The 19,909-nt window shown below is 47.1% G+C and overlaps 1 protein-coding gene across 2 annotated transcripts in view; it reads right to left on the bottom strand.

The window, feature by feature from the left end:
- The window catches only part of PITPNM2 (phosphatidylinositol transfer protein, membrane-associated 2), a 66,987-nt gene that overhangs the window by 7,505 nt on the left and 39,573 nt on the right, over positions 1–19,909 (bottom strand). The window contains exons 10-17 of one of the 2 annotated variants that reach the window (XM_009880267.1): positions 19,645–19,834; positions 18,493–18,612; positions 17,911–18,122; positions 12,877–13,052; positions 12,310–12,480; positions 9,461–9,610; positions 4,096–4,260; positions 1–136 (exon numbers count right to left, since the gene is read on the bottom strand). In XM_009880267.1, the coding sequence (XP_009878569.1) occupies positions 1–136; positions 4,096–4,260; positions 9,461–9,610; positions 12,310–12,480; positions 12,877–13,052; positions 17,911–18,122; positions 18,493–18,612; positions 19,645–19,834 (1,320 nt within the window). The remainder of the gene's footprint in view (positions 137–4,095; positions 4,261–9,460; positions 9,611–12,309; positions 12,481–12,876; positions 13,053–17,910; positions 18,123–18,492; positions 18,613–19,644; positions 19,835–19,909) is intronic. The other variant, XM_009880268.1, reaches the window with a different exon arrangement.

Here is a 19,909-nt window from a genome sequence, read left to right as displayed (position 1 = left end):
AAGGAGACAACGTCTGTGGACTCCCAGTAGCTCGCATGGAAGAGGTGCGGCAAAGCGACCGTTGGGAAGGCCGTCAGAGCGTCAGGACAGTAGAGAGCGTAGTCGATCCTTTTGGTTCCCCACCACTTGGCAGCAACTAGAAGCAAAAGACTCGTTCAGATAAAGGGAGTTCACATGCATGCGCCATCTCCGTCACAAGTGGTATTTCGAGGCTCTGGCCCCTCGCTCCAGGTACACCAGGAGGTTGCTCCCTGGCTGGTCGCACTGCTAAGAGGGAACAACCAACCCCGGGCTCAGCGTTTGCTCAAACCAAGGCAGGAACACACAGGGCCACCACCACCTGAGCTCTTCTTCATTTAAGTAAATGGGAAGGCACTAGAGGGCAGGTATTAATTGGCTGTTAGTCCAGACCCCAGGGAAGGGATCCGAGGCTCATGTGCAATGAGCCAAAACATAAGACAGCAACGCACCTCCCTGGAGCTGTGGGAGGAAGGTGGCGTGTTCTCTGCCCATCACAGAACATGCCCAGGCTGTCTCTGGCCCCACTTCCAACTCCTTTAGCTTTCACCAAGGAATAAAAGACTCTTTAGCACCCAGATATCGGTCACACTAAAGAGGATCTGAATACTGGGAGCCCACGTGACATGCCAAAAGGCACCACTAGGCAGAGTGTATGGCATGTGCTGCTGAGACTGGCAGTCCCCAACAAGTCCTGGTTGCCCTCCTGGGCTACTACATTGTAGGCAACAGAGACATCCAGGCCGGCCTCCCCGGGAGCACAGCCTCTGCAGTGAGAAAATTGTCCAGGGGTGCCAGGACTCCATCGCGCGTGGGACCGAAAAATACATCGGGATTTTGGGTGAGCAAAGTTACAGAAAACGCAGAAGAGTTTCTCCCTCAGGGAGTCAACAAATTGCACACAAGTGACCAACAGCCACCATTCACCCATAGGACACCACCACACTTCAACGCTGCCCTGAACTCTGCCCGTGTACGCATCCTTTCCGACTCCTTAGGGATGAGCAGGACTCAGCCCAAAGCCTCAGACCCCAAAGGCACAGGCTGCTTTCCCAGCAGTGAGGAGTCCTCAACCCCCGCACGCTCTGGCCTGGAAAAGCAGCCATGGAAAGAGAAGATGGATCAGATCGAGAGAGCAACAGGAGGAGGTATGTGTGCATGCAGGTTGCAAGCTGGGGCTTTGACAAGAGCCTTCTCAAGCTTGGGTTTGGTTTTTCTCTGTGACAGTGTTCCCTTTTTACGGAATTCCAGGAAAGCTGCCAGGTATAAGGTACGATCTGACAAACCACTCTTGTTAAGGGAAATCTAGCTGGTGATAAGCACAGATGCTGAACTGGAAAAATGGACCCACCAGCTCCTTCCAGATACCTGCACAAAGCTCCCACCACAGCAACGTGCAGAGGGTTATGGCACCAGCTCATCCCCATGGTCCAGCCCTGGCTGTGCTGAGTGCCCAGGCCACCCTCATCCTAATGGCCCTTGCTTTTCTGAAGAGCCATGGGAAGGAGCAGGAGCGCATTGATGGATCAACATGGCTTTTCCAGAGCACACAGGCACCTCCTCGCAGCTATTTCTGTCTCCCTGTCTTCCAAATTGGCAGCTCCTGGTCACGTCCCAACCTTTCATCTCTCATGCAAGTCCCCAGCTTGGGCAATTTCAGATTCTTTGTAGGAAGCAGACAGCATTTACTCTTCCATGCTCAAAAGACAGCGGCGGAGGCAGAAGCGTTGTCCCCACAGCTCTGCCCAGAAGATCTCCTGCTATTGCCAAGTTGTTAGCCGTGTTATGATCGATCTTTGGAGCAAAGTGACAGAAATACTTGTTAAAACGCAATCAGGAATTGCAAGTGCCTCAGTGAAAGTGCATAGATTTGTTGTGAAGTTCTGTGACTTATCAATTGAGAAAGGAGGTTGACCAGAGTGGATCTCTCCAGAATACCTGTCTTGATGTCCAGGTCGGGTATCCGAAAAGCACAGTCTGCAGCCTGACTCCACGGCCCTTTGAGCTTTCTTCCCTTCGAAGGGATTTCATGTTTATGCTGTCTAAGTCTCTTGGACGAGGTTTGGGTAGGGGATTTGTGAGGGAGGGCAAGTTGGGACAGAAGGCTAAACCCTCTACAATGATTATGTTGGTGTTTGGATTCTAAAAGGAAAAATAGAATTAAAAAAAAAAAAGGCAGAAATCACACTTCTTATTATGGCACACATATGCCTCAGGCAACACCGGTTTCATCCTCCAGAAATTCACCGTGCAAGGGAAGCTGCACCCTAGGGAGGGCGCCATGGTTTTGCGGTGCCCCTCTGGACTTCCTCCGGCTCTCCCTGCGGGATAAGCACAAACCGCATCCAACCCTCCGTGCCGCAGCTTCACATTAACACCGCGCTAATAGGGTCGAGCGCAAGAGCTGCAAAGCCAGAGCCAGGGCTCAGAGGACACGTTGGCACTCAGGAGGCGAAGGAAAGGGCTGCACATGGGGTCAGGGTGCACGCGCAGCCTGCACCAGGGCCGGACTCTTCCTCTCCCATCCCACAAACAGGTTTTGACGGCTGTGAAACGCGTGGAGGAATAAATTACACAAACCAGAAGGTAAATCATCGGGGGGAGTGCGGGGAAAGCAAAGAGAGGCAAGCGTTGCGTGGGCCTGATCCTGCCGTCAGCTCACAGAGGCAGCATCCCTCTGTCGAATCATGTGGGTCTTTAGGCATCACCCCGGCGTAAACATTTCATAACGAACAACCACCGCCCCCCGCTTCCCATCCTGGCCGGCCGGGCTCGGCAGCTCACTGTGGGTGTGAAATCAGCACAAAACAAACACCTTCTCCCCCAGGAGCCCGCTTCCCAAGCACATTAATATTTAGCAAGCGGTTGGCAAGATGTCTTACCAGGACAAATATAAGAAGGCACACGGGGAGCGCGGTGTCAGCTCTCAGATGTGCTTTGCGTAAGAAAAGCTCGTTTCTCAGAGCGCAGGGAGTTTATTCCTGCCGCTGAGCGTTGCCTCAAACAGGGGAAGAAGTTACAGCAGCCCCTGACCAGCGCCCACAGACCTTCAGCAACTAACACTCGCCTCAGGGAGCATTATTAACCTCAGGAATTAATTATGAAGCGAACCGTTCATAGCCCCGTAGTCTAATGTGCCAGGAATGGAGTATCTCTGAATTTTTGCCACCTTCTGGGACAGGAGTTTGGGCTGAAGGTTTTTTTGGTGTGGGGTGCTTTTGTGCTTTTTGTTTGTTTGTTTTTTTTTAAATTTGTTCAGTTTTCAGCCTTTTTCGGTCTGAGTTATTAGAGGTCCCTGAGGACACAGACTATTAATCTCACACTTCAGCTGAAATGAAGAAGGGGCTGAACCGTTAACAAAGGCTGTTGTTCTCTACTGTATTAGTTGTACAGAGAGGGAAGTTATACAGGTCTTGGGAAAAATAACAAATAAAAAATCCCTTTCATTCCTCATTCGGCTCTGGGATACGGGTCATAACTGGCTGAGCCTCTGAGCTGCCCTGAGGGCTACAGAAAAGCTGAATTTCTAATGCAAAGTAATAAATAACCCAAACCTGTTTTTCCCTTTCAGCATTACAGAGGGGCTTACTCATCCCCATTTTTGTGGACGACATTTAAGTGATCCGCATCAAGCCACATGCCACATCCTGCGGTATCAATCTGGTAGTGCTGATCCCTACCAGTTCTGCACGACTTATCAACGGCAGCACAGAAACATCGCTTTGGATTAACCCTCAGCATGCGCAGTAGCCAAAGGGTGCTCAGAGTTATCAATTATTATTATTATTATTATTTTCTAACAGTTTATCACCCGCACAGTCCAACAGGCATAAGACAGCGGTGGCTCCTGTATGATAATCAAATACATTATCTGTTCCTCCAGGGGATACAGTAACACACGGCACTGACTACGGCAAAACTGGGCGAAGGCAGAATAATTCCAACTTCTTGTTATAAACGGAAAGCATAGCCCCAGACAGACGGACAGACAGAAGCTGCGTGGCTCTGGCCCGGTGCGTGGCGCTGAGAGCGCGGTGCGGCAGCGAGCGGTAGTGTCGGAGGGGGTGAAACACTTACTGTTGGCTATGTTGGAAGCAGTGTAACTGTCTGCCATTCCTGAGACCTGGCTGGCAATGCTGATCTCACTGGCTCTCCGGAAGCCCCTGAACTGAGGGGCTGAAATGGGGGTGGACAGGGACGCGCTTTCCATGAAGACGGCACCATGAGACTGAACAACATCTGCTACAAAGTTGAAACAGGGAAATCAAAATATTAGACCAACAGACAGAGGCTGGGCAAGATGAACTCGAGGGGAAGAAGGAGGCAAACAAGGCTGGTAGATGCAAAAACCTTTCAGAACTGATTGGAATGAGAAAAAAAAACAACCAACCAACATTTCATCAGAGCTCTGGTTTGAAAAGAAAGCAAACACCACAGCAGGCAAAGAGACATGTGGCTGGAGGAGCAGTCTTTGATTGAGAGAAGCAAAATAAGTAGCTCAAAAAACAAATCCAAAACCCCAAAGAAAAATCCAGGCAAGCAGCAATAACAGAAGCATGTGTCATACATACAGATGTGAATATACGCAACTTCATATATTCACATCGAGACAAAATAATCAAGGTAAGGAGAACAACAAAAACAACCTTAGAAAGGGGATATTTGTTTTCTTGAAACATTTAGACTTAAATGAACATCTCCAAGATAAAAGCATTAATGCAAAAAAAAAAAAAAAAAAAAAAAATCAAGAAAACATTTTCATGCCTGGCAGGGACTAAATTTGAACTTGTATTTTATTGCTAATGGATACAGCCAACACTCGTTAAACTAAAGTTAGGGCTACTGAACGAAAGGAGTCTGGTCCTGAGCACTTGCACCTCCAATCAGTGTTGGTGGATCGGGGAACGCTCAGTCTCTGTGAAAACAGAGCTTCTTTTGTACAACACGCAAGTCTGGATTTTTAGATCCCAACCTGAGGTTTACCAAGTGTGGCCTAACCCTTTAGTACATAAATACAGAAAAGGAGGATTTAAAGTCATGCTCACATGGACCTTATACATGTACTGAAGGGAAATGGACCTAATGTGTTCAGGACTGGCAAACCGAGAGATGCTGAAAGTCACGATAAAATCTCTGCATTTCAGTTTTCTCCCCTCTGTGGATGCCACGAGGCCAAATTAAGCATCTGTGGGATACCCCAAGATCCTGCACTGCAGAGGGTTTGTGATGCCAATACCAAGTACTTCATAGCAGGCAGCACCGGTATGACATTGACATGCAAAAGCAAAGCTACGTACTATCATTTTAACATTGCCCATCTCTGCTGTACCTGAATACTTTATTCCCGGGTATCAGACAGGGCACGGGTTTGTGCCCAGCCAGGCAGCAGACGCCACGGGGAATGCAGGTATGTTACTCCCACACACCAACATCCTCTGCCTATTTCAGCCAGTTTAGATATCCTTGGATTTCATCCCAGTACGCAGTTGACACAGGGTGTTGTTTTGGCAACTGGTTTATTTTAATATCCGTCTTTTTTGCTTGCGGCCACTGATTTGCTTCCTCCGATCTCTCAGTTCACAGCAGCAGTGTATGTGCCCACACAAATCCTGCTGCAGCGGAGGGAAAGGGAACGTATGAAGCAGAAAATGTGTAGCTAAGTGTCGGTAAAAGAGTTCTGTTCTCTGCAGGGAAAATCAGGCCACAAGCTGCTCTGTGTAAAAGCTTCGGGGACTGCAAGATCTGAGCCCTAGCGGGAGCCTGACCTGATGATGAGCTCCACACACTGCCCACGTTGTGCCTGAAAGGCCATTACCAGCATCACTTTCTCAGCACTTTCCTCTTCTTTTCACCTTTCCTTGAGCTGCTGGCTGTCAAGACTGCTACCAGTATCTGCAATCCAGCCAGCCCCACCGGGCCAGCGTGGCTTTCTTACTGCAGAAAGCACCAGCACAAGCAAGAGGAAACAATTCAGGCGGAGGCTGTACTCTGAGAACATGAGCCAAGCCAGGAGCTGCCTTCAACCCCACAAAGGTCTCAGGGGTAAAGGGTCTCGTTCCCATTGCTGCATGACCTAGGAGAACCCTCTCATCTCTTTCCCCGGTTACCCCTTCCTCTCCTTTCCCTTGTTTATACAGACCGTGAGACCCTTCTGCAATTATACCCTTGTGCCACATCAAACAGGTGCCCCAACACAGTCCACAGATGTACCACAGATGATGACCATCAGCTTCCCCGAACTTGGTCAGATGCAATGACAGGTTTGGCTTTGTCTGCACTAGGAAAAATGCCAGGTTCAGGTTTAACTAACACCAGTGAAGCCTGAACTTCTTCCTCTCCCTTAAATATAAAACATCTGTGGTTTGAATTAGGAAGCAGCTGGAAGACACACTAACGAGTGTTACAGTAATGCTACACAGGAGAAAATGCTGGGCCAAATGTGGTGCTGCCTGGGTTGATCATGGCTCCAGCTCCATTAGCCTGTCTTCACTCAGCTCTGCCTGAATTTTATCTCCTTCTTCAAGAGTCCAGAAAGTGGGAAGAGAATAAAGGAAGAAACAGTAGTATTTTGGGCTTGCTCTTTTTAGTCAGTCTCGTTTTCCTGAGCCTGACTGGGGATTTTTGAATACAGTAAGTTTGAAGAAAAAAAAAAAAACAGTCTCAGCAGCCCTTCTGACACCATCCTAGCTAGTGTCACCAGAGGAGTAATCTTCACTCCTATAAATGCCTAAACTGTTTTAGCGCTGCTGAACTGCTCAGTTTAGTATCGCCCGTGTCGGTGGCAGGAGTCTGCTCTGCAGGGGACAAAGTGCCCTGTGCTCCAGCCCACTCAGGTTGCTCTCATGTTTCTCCCTTTTCCCAACCTACACACCCTGAAAAAGGACGGTTTCTAAGAAAAAAAATATGGGCCAGGAACAGGCAGGGCAGGAAGCGTAGACAGAAAGCCTGTTTTATGCATTACTGCCCCCTCAGCCAAGCTCCCTCGACTCCAAAGCTGCAGTGACAGCGACTTCCAGATGAAACCCTGGGACGTAACTCACAGAAAAAAAATTCCCTCTAATAACATATTTTCTAAACACTGTTTATTCTTTGCACCAACCCCCTTGTGCAGCACCGCCCTTGCCGTTTCGAAACGAAGGGGGCTTTCCTGGGGAGTGCGGGGACCAGGCTGAGATGTTGCAGGATGGTGCCGCACCAGCAGACTGACCCCTGCACCTGCAACCGCTCCAGCTCCTAAAGGGCCACGTCTGCTGCATCGCAGGGGTGACATTCCCAGCCATAACTCAGGTCCTGACAACTGCAGGGAGGTTTTTCAGGCAAGCACTTCGAGCCTCAGGTGAAGTTGGACGGCTGGACCGGGCCGAGCAGTCGCAAGACTTTCATCACGATTAGCCATTCATTTAGGTGGCTAGATAAGGACAGAGGTGCCCATGCTTTACTGCACTGGCTGAAACGTACTTTGTTCTGTGTCTGAAGGTGGCCTTTATCAGAAGGAAGCTTCAGGAAGAGGAGAACTGGCTCGAGCAGTGCCCTGAGCACCCTCTCTCCCAGAAAAGGACCTGCCGCTGCTCGACCGGCAGCACGCACGCGTGGGGCCAGTGCAATGAACCGAGATTTAACTGCGCTGCCAGAAGAGGTCACATAAGAAGCAAAAATCATAGAGTCATAGAATGTTTTAGGTTGGAAGGGACCTTGAAGATCATCAAGTTCCAACCCCCCTGCCCTGGGCAGGGACACCTCCCACCAGCCCAGGTTGCTCCAAGCCCCGTCTAACCCGGCCTCGAACACCTCCAGGGATGGGGCCTCAACAACTTCTCTGGGCAACCTGTTCCAAAATCACTCTCTTTTTTTTTTTTTGTCTAGCTATGGTTCTTTAATACTCATTTCAGTGCTGTGCCTTTTCATTTATGGACTCATTTGTCAATGTTCTTACTAATTGTTCCCACTAAGTGAACGGCACTGGGCCATGCTCCTAATGTACTGCTGGCACTGAGTTAAGTCCTTGGGGTATCTGAATGGCAGATTTCAATATGCGCTATTCACAGGCTGAGCTGTGGCACCGAAGCGGGAAATACTGAAAGCAATCAAAAACATGTAAGGTTCAATAAAAATAAAAAAAAAATAATAGAAAAGCCAGCCAGCGGCTCAGCACAGGCCACCAGATCCTTCTTGCACCAGAGTCACTGGTCAGCACTGGGCACTCTGCAGTCGCTACCCTGAGATCAAGAGCAACATAGATTTCTGTTGTCCCTAAGTTTTTATGATTCTGGAAATTCCTGCAGTCCAGTGGCTGAACTGGGATTCAACACTTGCTACAGTCAAGCCAAGCACTGCTTGGCCACACTGTGCTCTTGACACACAAGGTAAAGAGCAGAGAAGCTCCTGACAGCAGGAAATATCAGATGACAGCTAAATGGCATTTCATCAGTGACCTCCAAAGTGATTAATTAATAGTACCAGATCCTTTCCCTCTGCTTTGTTACAGAACATCACAGCACAGGCAACACGGCAACTGCATACCTAAAAATCATCTACATCTTCAAAAGACAAAGGGAGAGAGTATCTGGAATAGTCAGCAGCGTTGCCATCCTGTATGACCACATAACGTACTGGACTGCTCATAAACAGCAAGGGTCAGCTTGTTAAAAACAAGGCAGCAGAACCAAGCTCTCAATGCAAAACACTGAAGAAAGGGGTGAGAATGGGCAAGTAAGAAAGACACACAGGGAAGAAAAAAACAAAACAAAGTCAAGTCTCATTAAAATCGCAGATGTAGCACCAGCCGCAACCAGAATAAATGAGGCCATGCAGCATTTATGACGGAAAATAAGGCAAAACAAGTGCATCAAACTTTGCTTTTAAGGCAGAATTCAAGAAATTAATTTTAAAAAGCCAACACGTATGGCCACCTTGGGGTCTGAAAGCCTCATTCGCTGTATTCGGCAAAGCCACAAGGAGTGTCCAAACGCGAAATACCCAAACGGACAAAATCTGTTCTGACACAGACATTAATTAGACTTCTGGCTGTGGTGCAATGTGGCTGACTGCTGGGGAGACACACGCTGCAGACAACCAACCCATTCCCAGGGGATCCTGCGCACGGTGTCTAGCACACGAGCAGGGCCACCCAGGGACTCCGTCTTGCTGTGCCAAAGCCTCTTTCCAGCAGCACAGCCACCACAGAAATATGTAAGTACGCGGCAGCAGTCTCCCCTTCCAGCATCAACACTGGAATGGGACAGAGTTTGTCATTCCAACTCATCCTTTGCACGGTGGGTCTCCCAGAGCGGGTATACCCAAGCGTGATCCCGAGTGGTTATTTCATGTGGCACAGCCTGAGACACAGCGTGAAGATTTCAACTCCAGGAGGCAACAGTATGATCTCCAAAAAGCACCCCAAGTACCCAACACCATAGACAATACAAAAGTGTAGATTACACACACTCAGCAAAACCAGCACTTTTATTGGAAACATCTTGCCAATTCAGTACGGGAACGGGGATACTTGTTTCCATGAAGCTGTCCTGGTGCTGGAGAGCACCCAGAGGGCTACTTTCCATGAGGAGGATGGGATTGTTCTGGATTGTCTCAACTAGAAGCAGATGGGAAAAAAAAACAAAACAGAAGGACAAAGAACAACAGACATGCGGCCACAAAGTGTTAACATACAAACAGTTACAACTGAGCACTTCAACTATGAGTCTTCAATGAAAGGACAACCTTCAAATATCGTAAAAGAAACAAAACGTGGGTGACTTTCCAAATAGACTCACATCAGAGAGATTAACTGGTAGCAGAGGTGAGCACAACAATGGCATTTCAACAACAAAAGAAAGGGAGTCCTCTTAACCAGCTTCTCCAATGACCCAAATCCATAAATACCTAGCAGATCCAGAGAAATCTTTTTACTATGTGGAAAACAAGTACGCTCTAAGGGGAGATTTACTTGAATCAGACTCACAGCCTCCATAGTGCAAAGCACAGGAGTAAGCAAGGATGTGAATTTGATTTCACTCTGCAAGTTGGTTGTAATGAAACAGGGACCCAACATTTAGTACAGATGGGAAAACAGAACCAAAAAAAAAGTCTGAGGGGCTTTCTGAATCGTGGACTTTAAATAAGCTAGCTATCTGTAGGAGGAAATATGCACAAGAAGTGTTACGGAAGGTTTTGTACATAACTAATTATAATTGAGCACCTGAATTTTGCGTGATCACCAAATCATATAGCTTCATTATAGCAGCAATTAACTTTTCTGGAGCACCCTACAGTGAACATGAACTTCGGTAGCAACTTTGCAAATCATGGTTAGAACAGTCCTTCTGCGTAATGTGTAAATCACAACACTGAAATTTTCACTCTAATGGAAAGGAATAGCCTGTTATTTTACGATAAGCAAATGAAGAGGCTTTGTTTTACACGAGAAGAGAATTTAAAGCTGCCTTTTTGTCAGTTTAATTCATCACAGCAGAGCAGCATCTCTTTAAATAACAAGGCTCAAACCTGGAGAGGGTTTTGAAATCACTCTACCCTTCTCATACTTGAGCTAATTGCTTTTTAACTCCTCTCCACTACATAGCAAGTGTCTCTCTGAACACAGCCAACTCAACAAAGGCCTAGGGAGACACAGCAGACTAATAAGATCCCTGCTGTTGCACAGAATGATAACCAGAACGCAGGTTGCTCAGTGTCAACGGGGCTTCTACCTCTGGCTTCAGTGAGAACAGGGGATTTGAAATGTATTTAAGAGGAAGAAGGTAAGATGTTTAGGAGGTTGTTGGGTGGTTTTTTTTTTTTTTTTAAGAAGTCACTTGCAGCTGATACCTAGAATACACCAAAAAAGCAAATTGCTTTTCAAGTTGCTATAGATTCCCTGAGCTGTTGTAACTGGACTGGGTACAAATGTAATTGTGGGTGGATCCGTTTTTAAAAAGTGTTGCAGCAAGATCTTTGCTAAATTTGACAAGTGAGTGGGGCCTGCAGAAAGTATTGTATTCGCTTTATTAAACTTGGGGTTTAGTTTATATCCATGTAACAAATCAGACCTCCAGATTCAGCTATTACAATACAATCTTTAAAGACACTGATATATAGCACACCACTGCTTTGCATTTTCAATTTAAAAGTGATGCAGAGTATCACCAGAATTATTCAGCTCTACATACACATTCCTTTTCATTTAGTCCTGGATGATTCAAATATTAAACAAATGAAAAGCTACCAGAGCTTTGGGAAAAAAAACAACAACCAAATCCCAATCTTTCTAGCTGATGGCTTTGATATTCTACTCTGGTTTGCCAGCGTGATTTCTTGTGTGCTGTAGTCTAGTTTTATACTAGTGACTCTTAGTTGCAATGTTGACTTTAAGTAGCTATTGACTAACAACCTCTAACAAGGGAAAAATTATGGTGCAATTGTTCTTCCTGCCCCAAAGCCCTGATCCTGCAGGGAACCAAAGCTTTAGGTGAAGCAGAAAAGTCAAATTTAGTTCTGCACAGTAGTGAGCTTCCCCGAGAGCTCCTTGCAATGAGAGCCTGCACTGAAATGGCAACAGACCATGAGAGTCTAGGCACAGAAGTGAGGTGAAGATGGTAGGAAATATAATTTATTTTATTAGATCAACTGCAAGAGCACTGATGTAATGGGAGCTGAGGCAGGGCATGGTCAGGACACAGTAGTTTCAAATGCAACCCAGTAAGACAAAAGGGCATGCACACAGCCATTTCAGACTTTGTTACTGCTGCAATTGGGGTAGAGCAAGTGAGGAGGCCACTGATGGCAGAGGAGTCCTGGGTATCTTAGGAAGACAAAGTGTCTCATTGGCAAGGTGGCACGGGCAAGGCACTGTCACCAGCCCACTGATCTGCAGTAGCCTGTCCCATGAAAAAGCACTCGTTGCAACCAAGTAAATCATCTCGTTATCTCACTGTTGACTCTGCTCCTTCCAGTCTTCACTGGCCCTCCAAACATTAAAGTCCTAAACCAAGCTGAGTTAACTGTGTTTCATTCAGTCTCGACCACAAGCACCAGCTTGGGCGTAAAACAGGGACCTTCACAGAGAGGTCACCACATGATGACTCTCAGCAGCTGATGGCCTTTGTGTGACAAATGAAGGGCATATGGGTCACAAGGCACTGATTTTGTTGGAAGAAAACTAATTTTCTGGAAAATCGGGAACAAGGCTAACATAAGGCCAATTCTCTTTCTTGTCATTCCCAATTGCTTTGATAATTTCATGTAAAGTGTGGATATAACCCTTCAGACAGCTAATATGGATCCAAAGTGACTTACCCAGAACAGCAGAGTTGCCATCACCCAGCGGAAACCTCTGGTAACGAGGAATATTAAAGGGGGGCAAAAGGTAGAACTTCCTCTCCAGAAGAGGCTCGAGGCGTGAAGCAGATGGGTCTGCAGGGTGGAACAGGTTATAGACCTGCTGACAAGCTGGTCTGAGCTGAAAGACTAAAAAGATGGAGAAAAAAAACCCTTCAAGCATCAAAAGGTTATTTGTTAGATTATTGTAAATATTTATCTGTAAAAAGGACAACTGATGGGTTAAAAAAAGCACTGAAGATGTATCACCTCCCTCATCTCCCAGTCTAGTCAATTGAAACAATTTATCACAACATTTATAGACTCAAAAATTGCCCAGTATTTTAATGTTTGGAAGTACATTGCACATAAATTGTATAATCAGTACTGGCTAGAGCACACCATGATCTGCTTCCTTACGGTGCAATAAATATTATATATAGATGTTTGGTTTTTACCAGTTTGTCTCATCAGATTCCTGTATTTGTAGCAGGAAGTGCTTATGCCATCCACGAAGTGAGCTCAGCAGTTTACATCAGGACTTACTGTCAAGAGCTGGAATGACAGTTTTCCGCAGTGCAAGAACCAGACCCAAGGGAGAACCAAAGAGGAAGAAGTCAGTGATCTCAAACTCGAACTTTCCAATATTTCCTCCATCCAACATAGTAGAGCTACTAGATCGCCTGGATCCTGGGTCATTTCTCAGCACACTAGAATGTAAACTGGGACAAGAACAGAAAATAAAGTCAATTTTTTTTTTTTCATGCTGTTTTTTTTTTTTTAATTGAAGGCCAGATAAGTGATTGACAGCGAACATAATTTCTATCTCTTTAGTGAAGGGACTGTGCCAATCAACCCACCAGTGCCTCAGTACTGTAGTTTTACTAGCCAGTAAAACGTTCCCCCCAAACAATTACCCCATTACATTGGCATAATTTAGACTGTACAAATCCGAGCTTCAAGTGGGTTCATTTACACACTCCTACCTCCTCCAAAAAAAAAAAAACCCACCACGTTTTGAGGAGTCAAAATCTTGGTTGATGCCAGTAGGACAGCCATTTGCAAGATAAAATAACCAGCAAGCCAAAATTACTAGAGTAGCAGGGAAAAAGCAGGTTTACAGTGATTCACTCCATTATACACATTACTGCTATGCTTTCTTGTTGTCAACATTTGAGTTCCTTTTATCACCTTATTCTCAAATGTTAGGGAAAGCTGTGCTTACCCATTTCTTCCTCGTGGAAGTAGTTGGACAAATGTTATAGGATTGAAAAGGAAAAAGAAAACGGGAGAGGAGAGAGAAAACCAAAGATCAAAATCTGCAAGAGGATTTCTAATATCCTTGCGCACCAAGTTGCACCACAGCTTCCATGCACGTGTATGGCATTCACTAGGAATGGGAATTTGGGGTAATTAACTCAGCGGCCATATGGTAAATTGTATTTATCATGTACCCAGGACTATCCCATTTCTCTTTCACCCATGAGGCCACAACTGTCAAGTCACTACCAAACTACTTCTCAACGTCACCTGAATAACTCCAGGTAACTGTACTCAAAAAGGAATAATAATATAAAACATGTCTAGCTTTTCCTTCCTCTTCCAAGCGTCAAATCTTTTTGTAAAATTCACCCTGTGCGCAGTGCACGCTGGGCAATGCACAGGTTTAACACAGAGATTTAAATTCACGTATCACTTAGACACTGAAGAAGCAGCAGGAACTCTCAGATGAAAATCCCAGGAATCCACCCTCATGTTAGGAAGAGGTCTTTGCAGTTTACATCTGGGAACACACCGCGAAATGACAGATGGGTAACACTAATAACCTGGTTCATAAAAGGGTTTCTGAGATTCTTCTGTTACCGCCCAAAAGCAATAAGCTGCAGTTTCTTCTGCTCTCCAGGCTCTACAGATTCAGAAGGCAGCCTTGCTGGGTTAGCGTCGTTGTAATTAGAAGCGGAGAGCTGAAGACAGAGTACCAGCAGTGACTGAACAGCGTGTTTGCAAACACTTAAAAAAGCATCTGAACAGGTTCTATAAAATATGTAGGATAAATGGACAGCACAGCAGTTGGGCTGGATAAAAGGTTTACTGGCCTGGAGTCAGGGGTGATGCAAACACAACAGTCTCTTGCCAGCTCTGTGGCCTCAAGTCAAAATCCCGGGTGATCACCAGCACTTGCCGCGTCTCTGTATGCAGTAGCACTTGCCCACCAAGGCCACTTCTGGAAGCAACGTGCCGGCTGCCCGGCTGGGCAGCGACGACCCGGCACTGCTGCGCCCATGGAATAGGGCTGCACAGTCCCCACCATCTGCAGCACCGGAGCAGTTGCTCACACACACTCCTCCTCTGGGATAGCCAAGCGATAACTGAGCAGCTGCAAATACTCACACATTTGAGAAGAAAAGCGGGTTTCACTCGGACTTTGTTTTCCCGCTTTGGCAAATAACGCATTATTGCAGAGATGGCACCTCTGCTGACCGCCACTCCCAATGGATGCTAGAAAACCTCCTTCTCATGCTGCACTGTCATACGTTCTCTAAAGGTACACGCACACACATGCACGGTACTATTCTCCCCGTTACCAACCGCAGGGAAGCAACAACCTTACTTATGCCAGACATGCATACCATGGGAAGTCAAAACAGTGATGTCAAAAGCGAGAGGAACAGGAGGTTACAGCAGTGACAGCTAAAATGAGCATGTTCCCATTTCTGTGATGTGAACGAGCTTCCCCGAGATCACACTGCCAAGACGCGCAACGTTGAAACACATTTGAAAACAAGCCACCTTCAGTGAAGCTACAATTATTTTATCTGACATGACTGCAATGCATTAAGTTTGCTGCCTGTAAGGAATACAAAGTTATTTAGAACACATTCAGCGTTGTCGAAGACAGGGTGACAGCAACGTGGTTCAAATCAAGGCACAAAAGGAAAGACTACTCTGATGGCAGATGTGTTACGGCAGGATGGGCACAAGGGATTTTTGGTGTGCTCCACCCATCTTCCCACAGCATCTCTTCATGGGGAACGGAAGAGAACGAGAGCACTCGTACCGCTAAGCAATTTGGACAGCTTCTCTCCTTTTACTGGGAACTTGATAGTCTTTTTAGCAGTCAAAGAAATGAGAGCCAAGGGGAACTCTGAATCCGTCATGCTCCAAGCAACCTACAGTGCCCTGTTCTCCCTTTAAAAAGCAGCAGATGTACTGTGTGCATTAATTAAACAAGAGCTTATGGATTTCAGAAGCAAATCAACTCATTTACAATAATACAAGTACAGCACAGCCAGAAATAATGTAGTTGTGCAGAAGGACTGAATTTAAAAATAAATGTGTGATTGTAATCTCCAGATGCTGCTCTGGCTTGCTGGGCATTATCCCAGCGAAGTGGGGAGGTCTGAGACATGAATAAAAATGAGTGTCTTTGGCACAAGCTGAAATCTGCAATCGGCATGGACAGAAAGGCCCCCGTATGCCAGGTCGCCCGTCTGCTGTGCCCATTAGGAAAACTTGGCTCTGTTCTGCCAATCTCCTGCACGAAGCCACGTCACAGCAGGGCTTGGTTTTCGTATGGGAAAATCATTACTTAGTGACAGAGCGGCCGAAGGGGCACTCTGCTGATGACCGCGCTGCTCTGTAATGACGGCTGTAAGCACAAGGTCCAGGGACGGGTGCAGGTGTGACGCCCTGCCGTCACGCAGGAGGGGAAGAGGTGAATCACTGCACCCCAGCTTCCCCTGCACCAGGAGCGGAGGGGGAGAGGCGCGGAGAGAAGAGCAGCTTCAACCTGCCCCTTTCCCTCAGGGAATATTGCCCCTGAGCTGTGGGAAGAGACTCACTTTTGACCCAAGGTCTAAAGGTAGATTTAAAAAGATATGAAACTAAAAGAAGTAAAGATGCACCAATCCATCAGCGCACCAAACACCGACAGCCCTCACCAGGGACCTCCAAGTGCTTCATGCTGGGAGCGGGCACAATCCTTTGGAGACGGAGCAGGGAGGACCAGGACAAAGCTATCTGAAATGACAAACTGTGCAACCAATTACCCACATCAGGCCCAGCGCTTATTCTAAACTAGATGCCAAACTGCAGCAGGATGCCAGCCCGCTTTCTTTAGCTCAGTCCATGCCCCTGAGGTCAAGAACAAGGAGGAGAAAGAGCACATTTTTGCACGACTAGTATTTTCTCTCCTGTAATACAGGAGGCTGTTTTGATAAGGTATGAACAAGAGTCTGATTGCCTTCTATTAACCTGCTGGAAACAGCCGAGCAGCTTACTGTGGTTTTTATAAATGCAGCTGTCTTTCTGAATATAGTATCTCTGCACACCAACAACATTCACTTTGATACCTTCTCACTCCTACGAATCTTTTACAAAAGGAGCCCTGACATGACAGGACAACATGAGTCCCGGTGCCAGAGCAACGATTGCAAGTAACGCAAGAAAGGCAGAAGTGCAGGACAAGCCTTTGGCTCAGCACAGGGCAAAAGGAAGAGCCTTGGGCACAGCTGCAATGCAGATAATGGTGTTTGCTGCAGAGGGGACATTGCTCCCCCGTACCTGGGACATAGGGGAAGAGGGATGAAGAGGATGTTGCAGTTCCTCTGGACTTGCAGGAGGAAAAGGTCTGGGCTGTCCAGTTCCACAGGCTGAAGAAGATGTTTCAGTCAGAAAAAGCCTCTGGGCTTTCAGAAGTAATCGCTGAACGATCAGTGGCAATGGAAAGACTGCTATGAAAATTTCATCAGTTATGTTAACGGATACATTCCTGAAAGTCCATTTGAGGAAGCTTAGGAACGTGATACCAGGGGCTTCGATAGCGACTAATGAATTTGAAACACCAACCTTGGTGCAACGGAGCAGCCCTGGCAGGGGACAGCAGACAATCCCCTGTCCCTGCTCCAAAGAGGGGACTCAGGCTGTTTTGCCAAATAAATAGTCACACAGAACAATCCTCGCGTGCGGCTGAAGGCTGCTCCATGAACCAGCCAACCAGCTAGGGTTCAGGATGTCTCACCCAGAGCATCCTGCCACCATGACAGCAGAAACCTGCTCCTGTGACAGCAAAGGGCACCGCAATTGGATCTCCCACTTGAACTAGGCCAAAACTAAAGGATACTCAGCTCATCCCCACCTTTCCCAAGAACAGGCCAGCCAACTCAAAAATCAGCTTTCAGAGATGCTTAGAAATTTATACAATACCGGATTCCCAGTTCTGCTTCACCGTCTTGCCTCGCGCAATTTCTACATTTGCTTTATGACCTCCATCCCGCACTTGCAGCACAGCAATAAAGCAGTTACCCGACTGCCTCACCTGTCAAGCAACAAGATGAAGGGCTTCTCGCCGTTGCAATAAAGATGCAGTAGAGCAGCTGGATTCTCTCACTGCCACCCAGCAAAAGTGCTGTTAATTTTTTTCCCACATATACAACACCGTGAAATCTGTACCCCTCTAATCTAAATTAAACACTTTCCTCCACCTTGCTTATCATAGGATGACAAAGCAACATTCGGGTTCCACAGATGCACCAATCTCAGCTCCAGGATATTGCTGCTGCTGTTCCTTCAAAATCTTACCTTGAAAGAAAGGCTTGATGCTGCTTTATCGTGTCCAGTTCATAGGTTGATGAATCACTCCTTTTTCGCGGCAGCTGCTTCTTTGGATCTTCTCCGTTGCTACGGGGAATATCAATGTTGCTCCTGCTGAGGTGTCTACTGGCTTCCAGATTAGAGCCACTGGAACAATAGCTGTTGTTCACCGTTATTCCAGGAGACAGGAGGTCAGTATCCTGGGATTTGAAATATTTGAATTTAGCACTCTAACAGCTGAATTGGGAATACAGCCACATTGTAACCTTCTCCTTCCACCCTCCTTTCCCCATCTCCCCCAAGATCCAGTTGAGGGCAATGACCAAACCACTTCCTAAGGGTGTGGGTGAAGCAGGTGTGGGTGATGCTTCACACCAGAGGGTGAAGCATCCCTGGTTCAGAGCAAACGAACCCAAATTGAGACACATATGCACCTTACGACACATGTGTGCCATTGGTAAGGAAGAGAGTCTTTGGTGTTTCATGAAAAGATCCTTATTAAATACAGGGGCCACGGGGGCACTGTGGCCAGCAGACCCATTCCCAGTAGACACTGGGAGCCAGCATTACCTGGACACTCACAACACTTCCTCGCCGACTGCTGTTCTGGCTCTCGGACACAGTCTGATTGCTGTAGCATAAGGCATCAAATCCCAGGATTCCTCCGACACAGTCCCCTACCAAGCAGACCTGAAAAGGCAAGAGAAGCAGAGGAGGAGATAAAAAAAACACCCTTATCTTCAGTTCAGAGATGACAGTTAAACAGAGCGCTGGATTATACCTCGGAAAGCTGCAGGAACAGGATGCCCAGTGCTTTCATCAGTAAAACTATTCTGTCAATGAACATCCACTCACACCCTGCAGACCCTCGTTAGCTAACACAGTTAATGTGTTCTGGCCGTCCCCACCAGCCAAAGGGAGTGAGAGAGCGCAACACGGAGCACTGATCATGGCGCTAACTCCAGCCTCAGAAAACCAAGCTTGATCCTGTCCTTGCCAGCTGTCTGTGCTACGTCAGGCGAGCTTCCCTGCGTTTCTGCCCCCCGTCTGTACCCCGAGAAGATAACGCTGTCCTGCCCCCAAGGGTATTGAGCAGACAGGCACAAGAAAGCACCGAGAGCCCTGGGTAGGAGAGGGATGTCAGGGTCCCCAGGCACAAGCTAAGGGTGGGTAAATCACGCTACAGCAGTGCGACGTGACAGCTAGTCCCATAGCTCAAACCTCGTGGGGCCAGAGAGTCACTTTGCTCACAGAGGTGCGAGGCTCTGTCGTGATCTTTTAGGGGGCACAGCAGTTGCGCCATCTCAAAAAAGAAACCCACCTCTGTGACAACTCCTGCATGAGCTGCTGAAGATCCTTTAAAGATGGGAACGTTTGAACAGCCCCAGTTTGCAAGGGGAGCAGAGATCATGTTTAGTAACAAAAGTAGCATTCCTGATTTGGAAAGGTGTGTCATGCTGAAAATTGATTAACTCCACAGCTTTGTAGCTTCATTTCTGAACACGAGCTCAGACTTTGCTTTGAATCCCAAAGGTTCAAGACAGAGCATAAGCAATAATCTCTCTCAGAAAGAAAGAAATGGAAGCACAGCACTTTCTTATTGCAGCTCAACACTGTCATGTTTCCATCCCTCCTGAGAGATTAATGGGAAAAAGAGCTTCAGAAGGAAATTGCTTCACTTGCTCTTCCTTTCATTGTGGCTATAAACAGCCGCTGGCTCACCTGGCCGTTGAATGACATGCCCTCCTGGGATCTGATGAACTCGCTGTAGGCCTGGTTGGCTCTGACAATGACTGTGGCTACTGCTTCTTGGTACTGTGGGGATGATGTTGCTAGCAGAGGGAGCGCAGCAAGGGGAATGTGATCCTGGCTGTTGGACAGGCAGCCTTCATCATAACTGTATGGGCTGAGGCTGGAGAAGGCAAGAGACATTGGAAACATTCAGCCTAACATGCAGAGTGGGTAAACCAATTGCAGACCGTACAGT

The sequence above is a fragment of the Charadrius vociferus genome, unplaced genomic scaffold (genome assembly GCF_000708025.1).
Source record: "Charadrius vociferus isolate BGI_N301 unplaced genomic scaffold, ASM70802v2 scaffold332, whole genome shotgun sequence".
Lineage (NCBI taxonomy): Eukaryota > Metazoa > Chordata > Aves > Charadriiformes > Charadriidae > Charadrius > Charadrius vociferus.
Note: the sequence above shows the minus strand (reverse complement) of the source record. Positions and strands in the feature narration are given on the sequence as shown.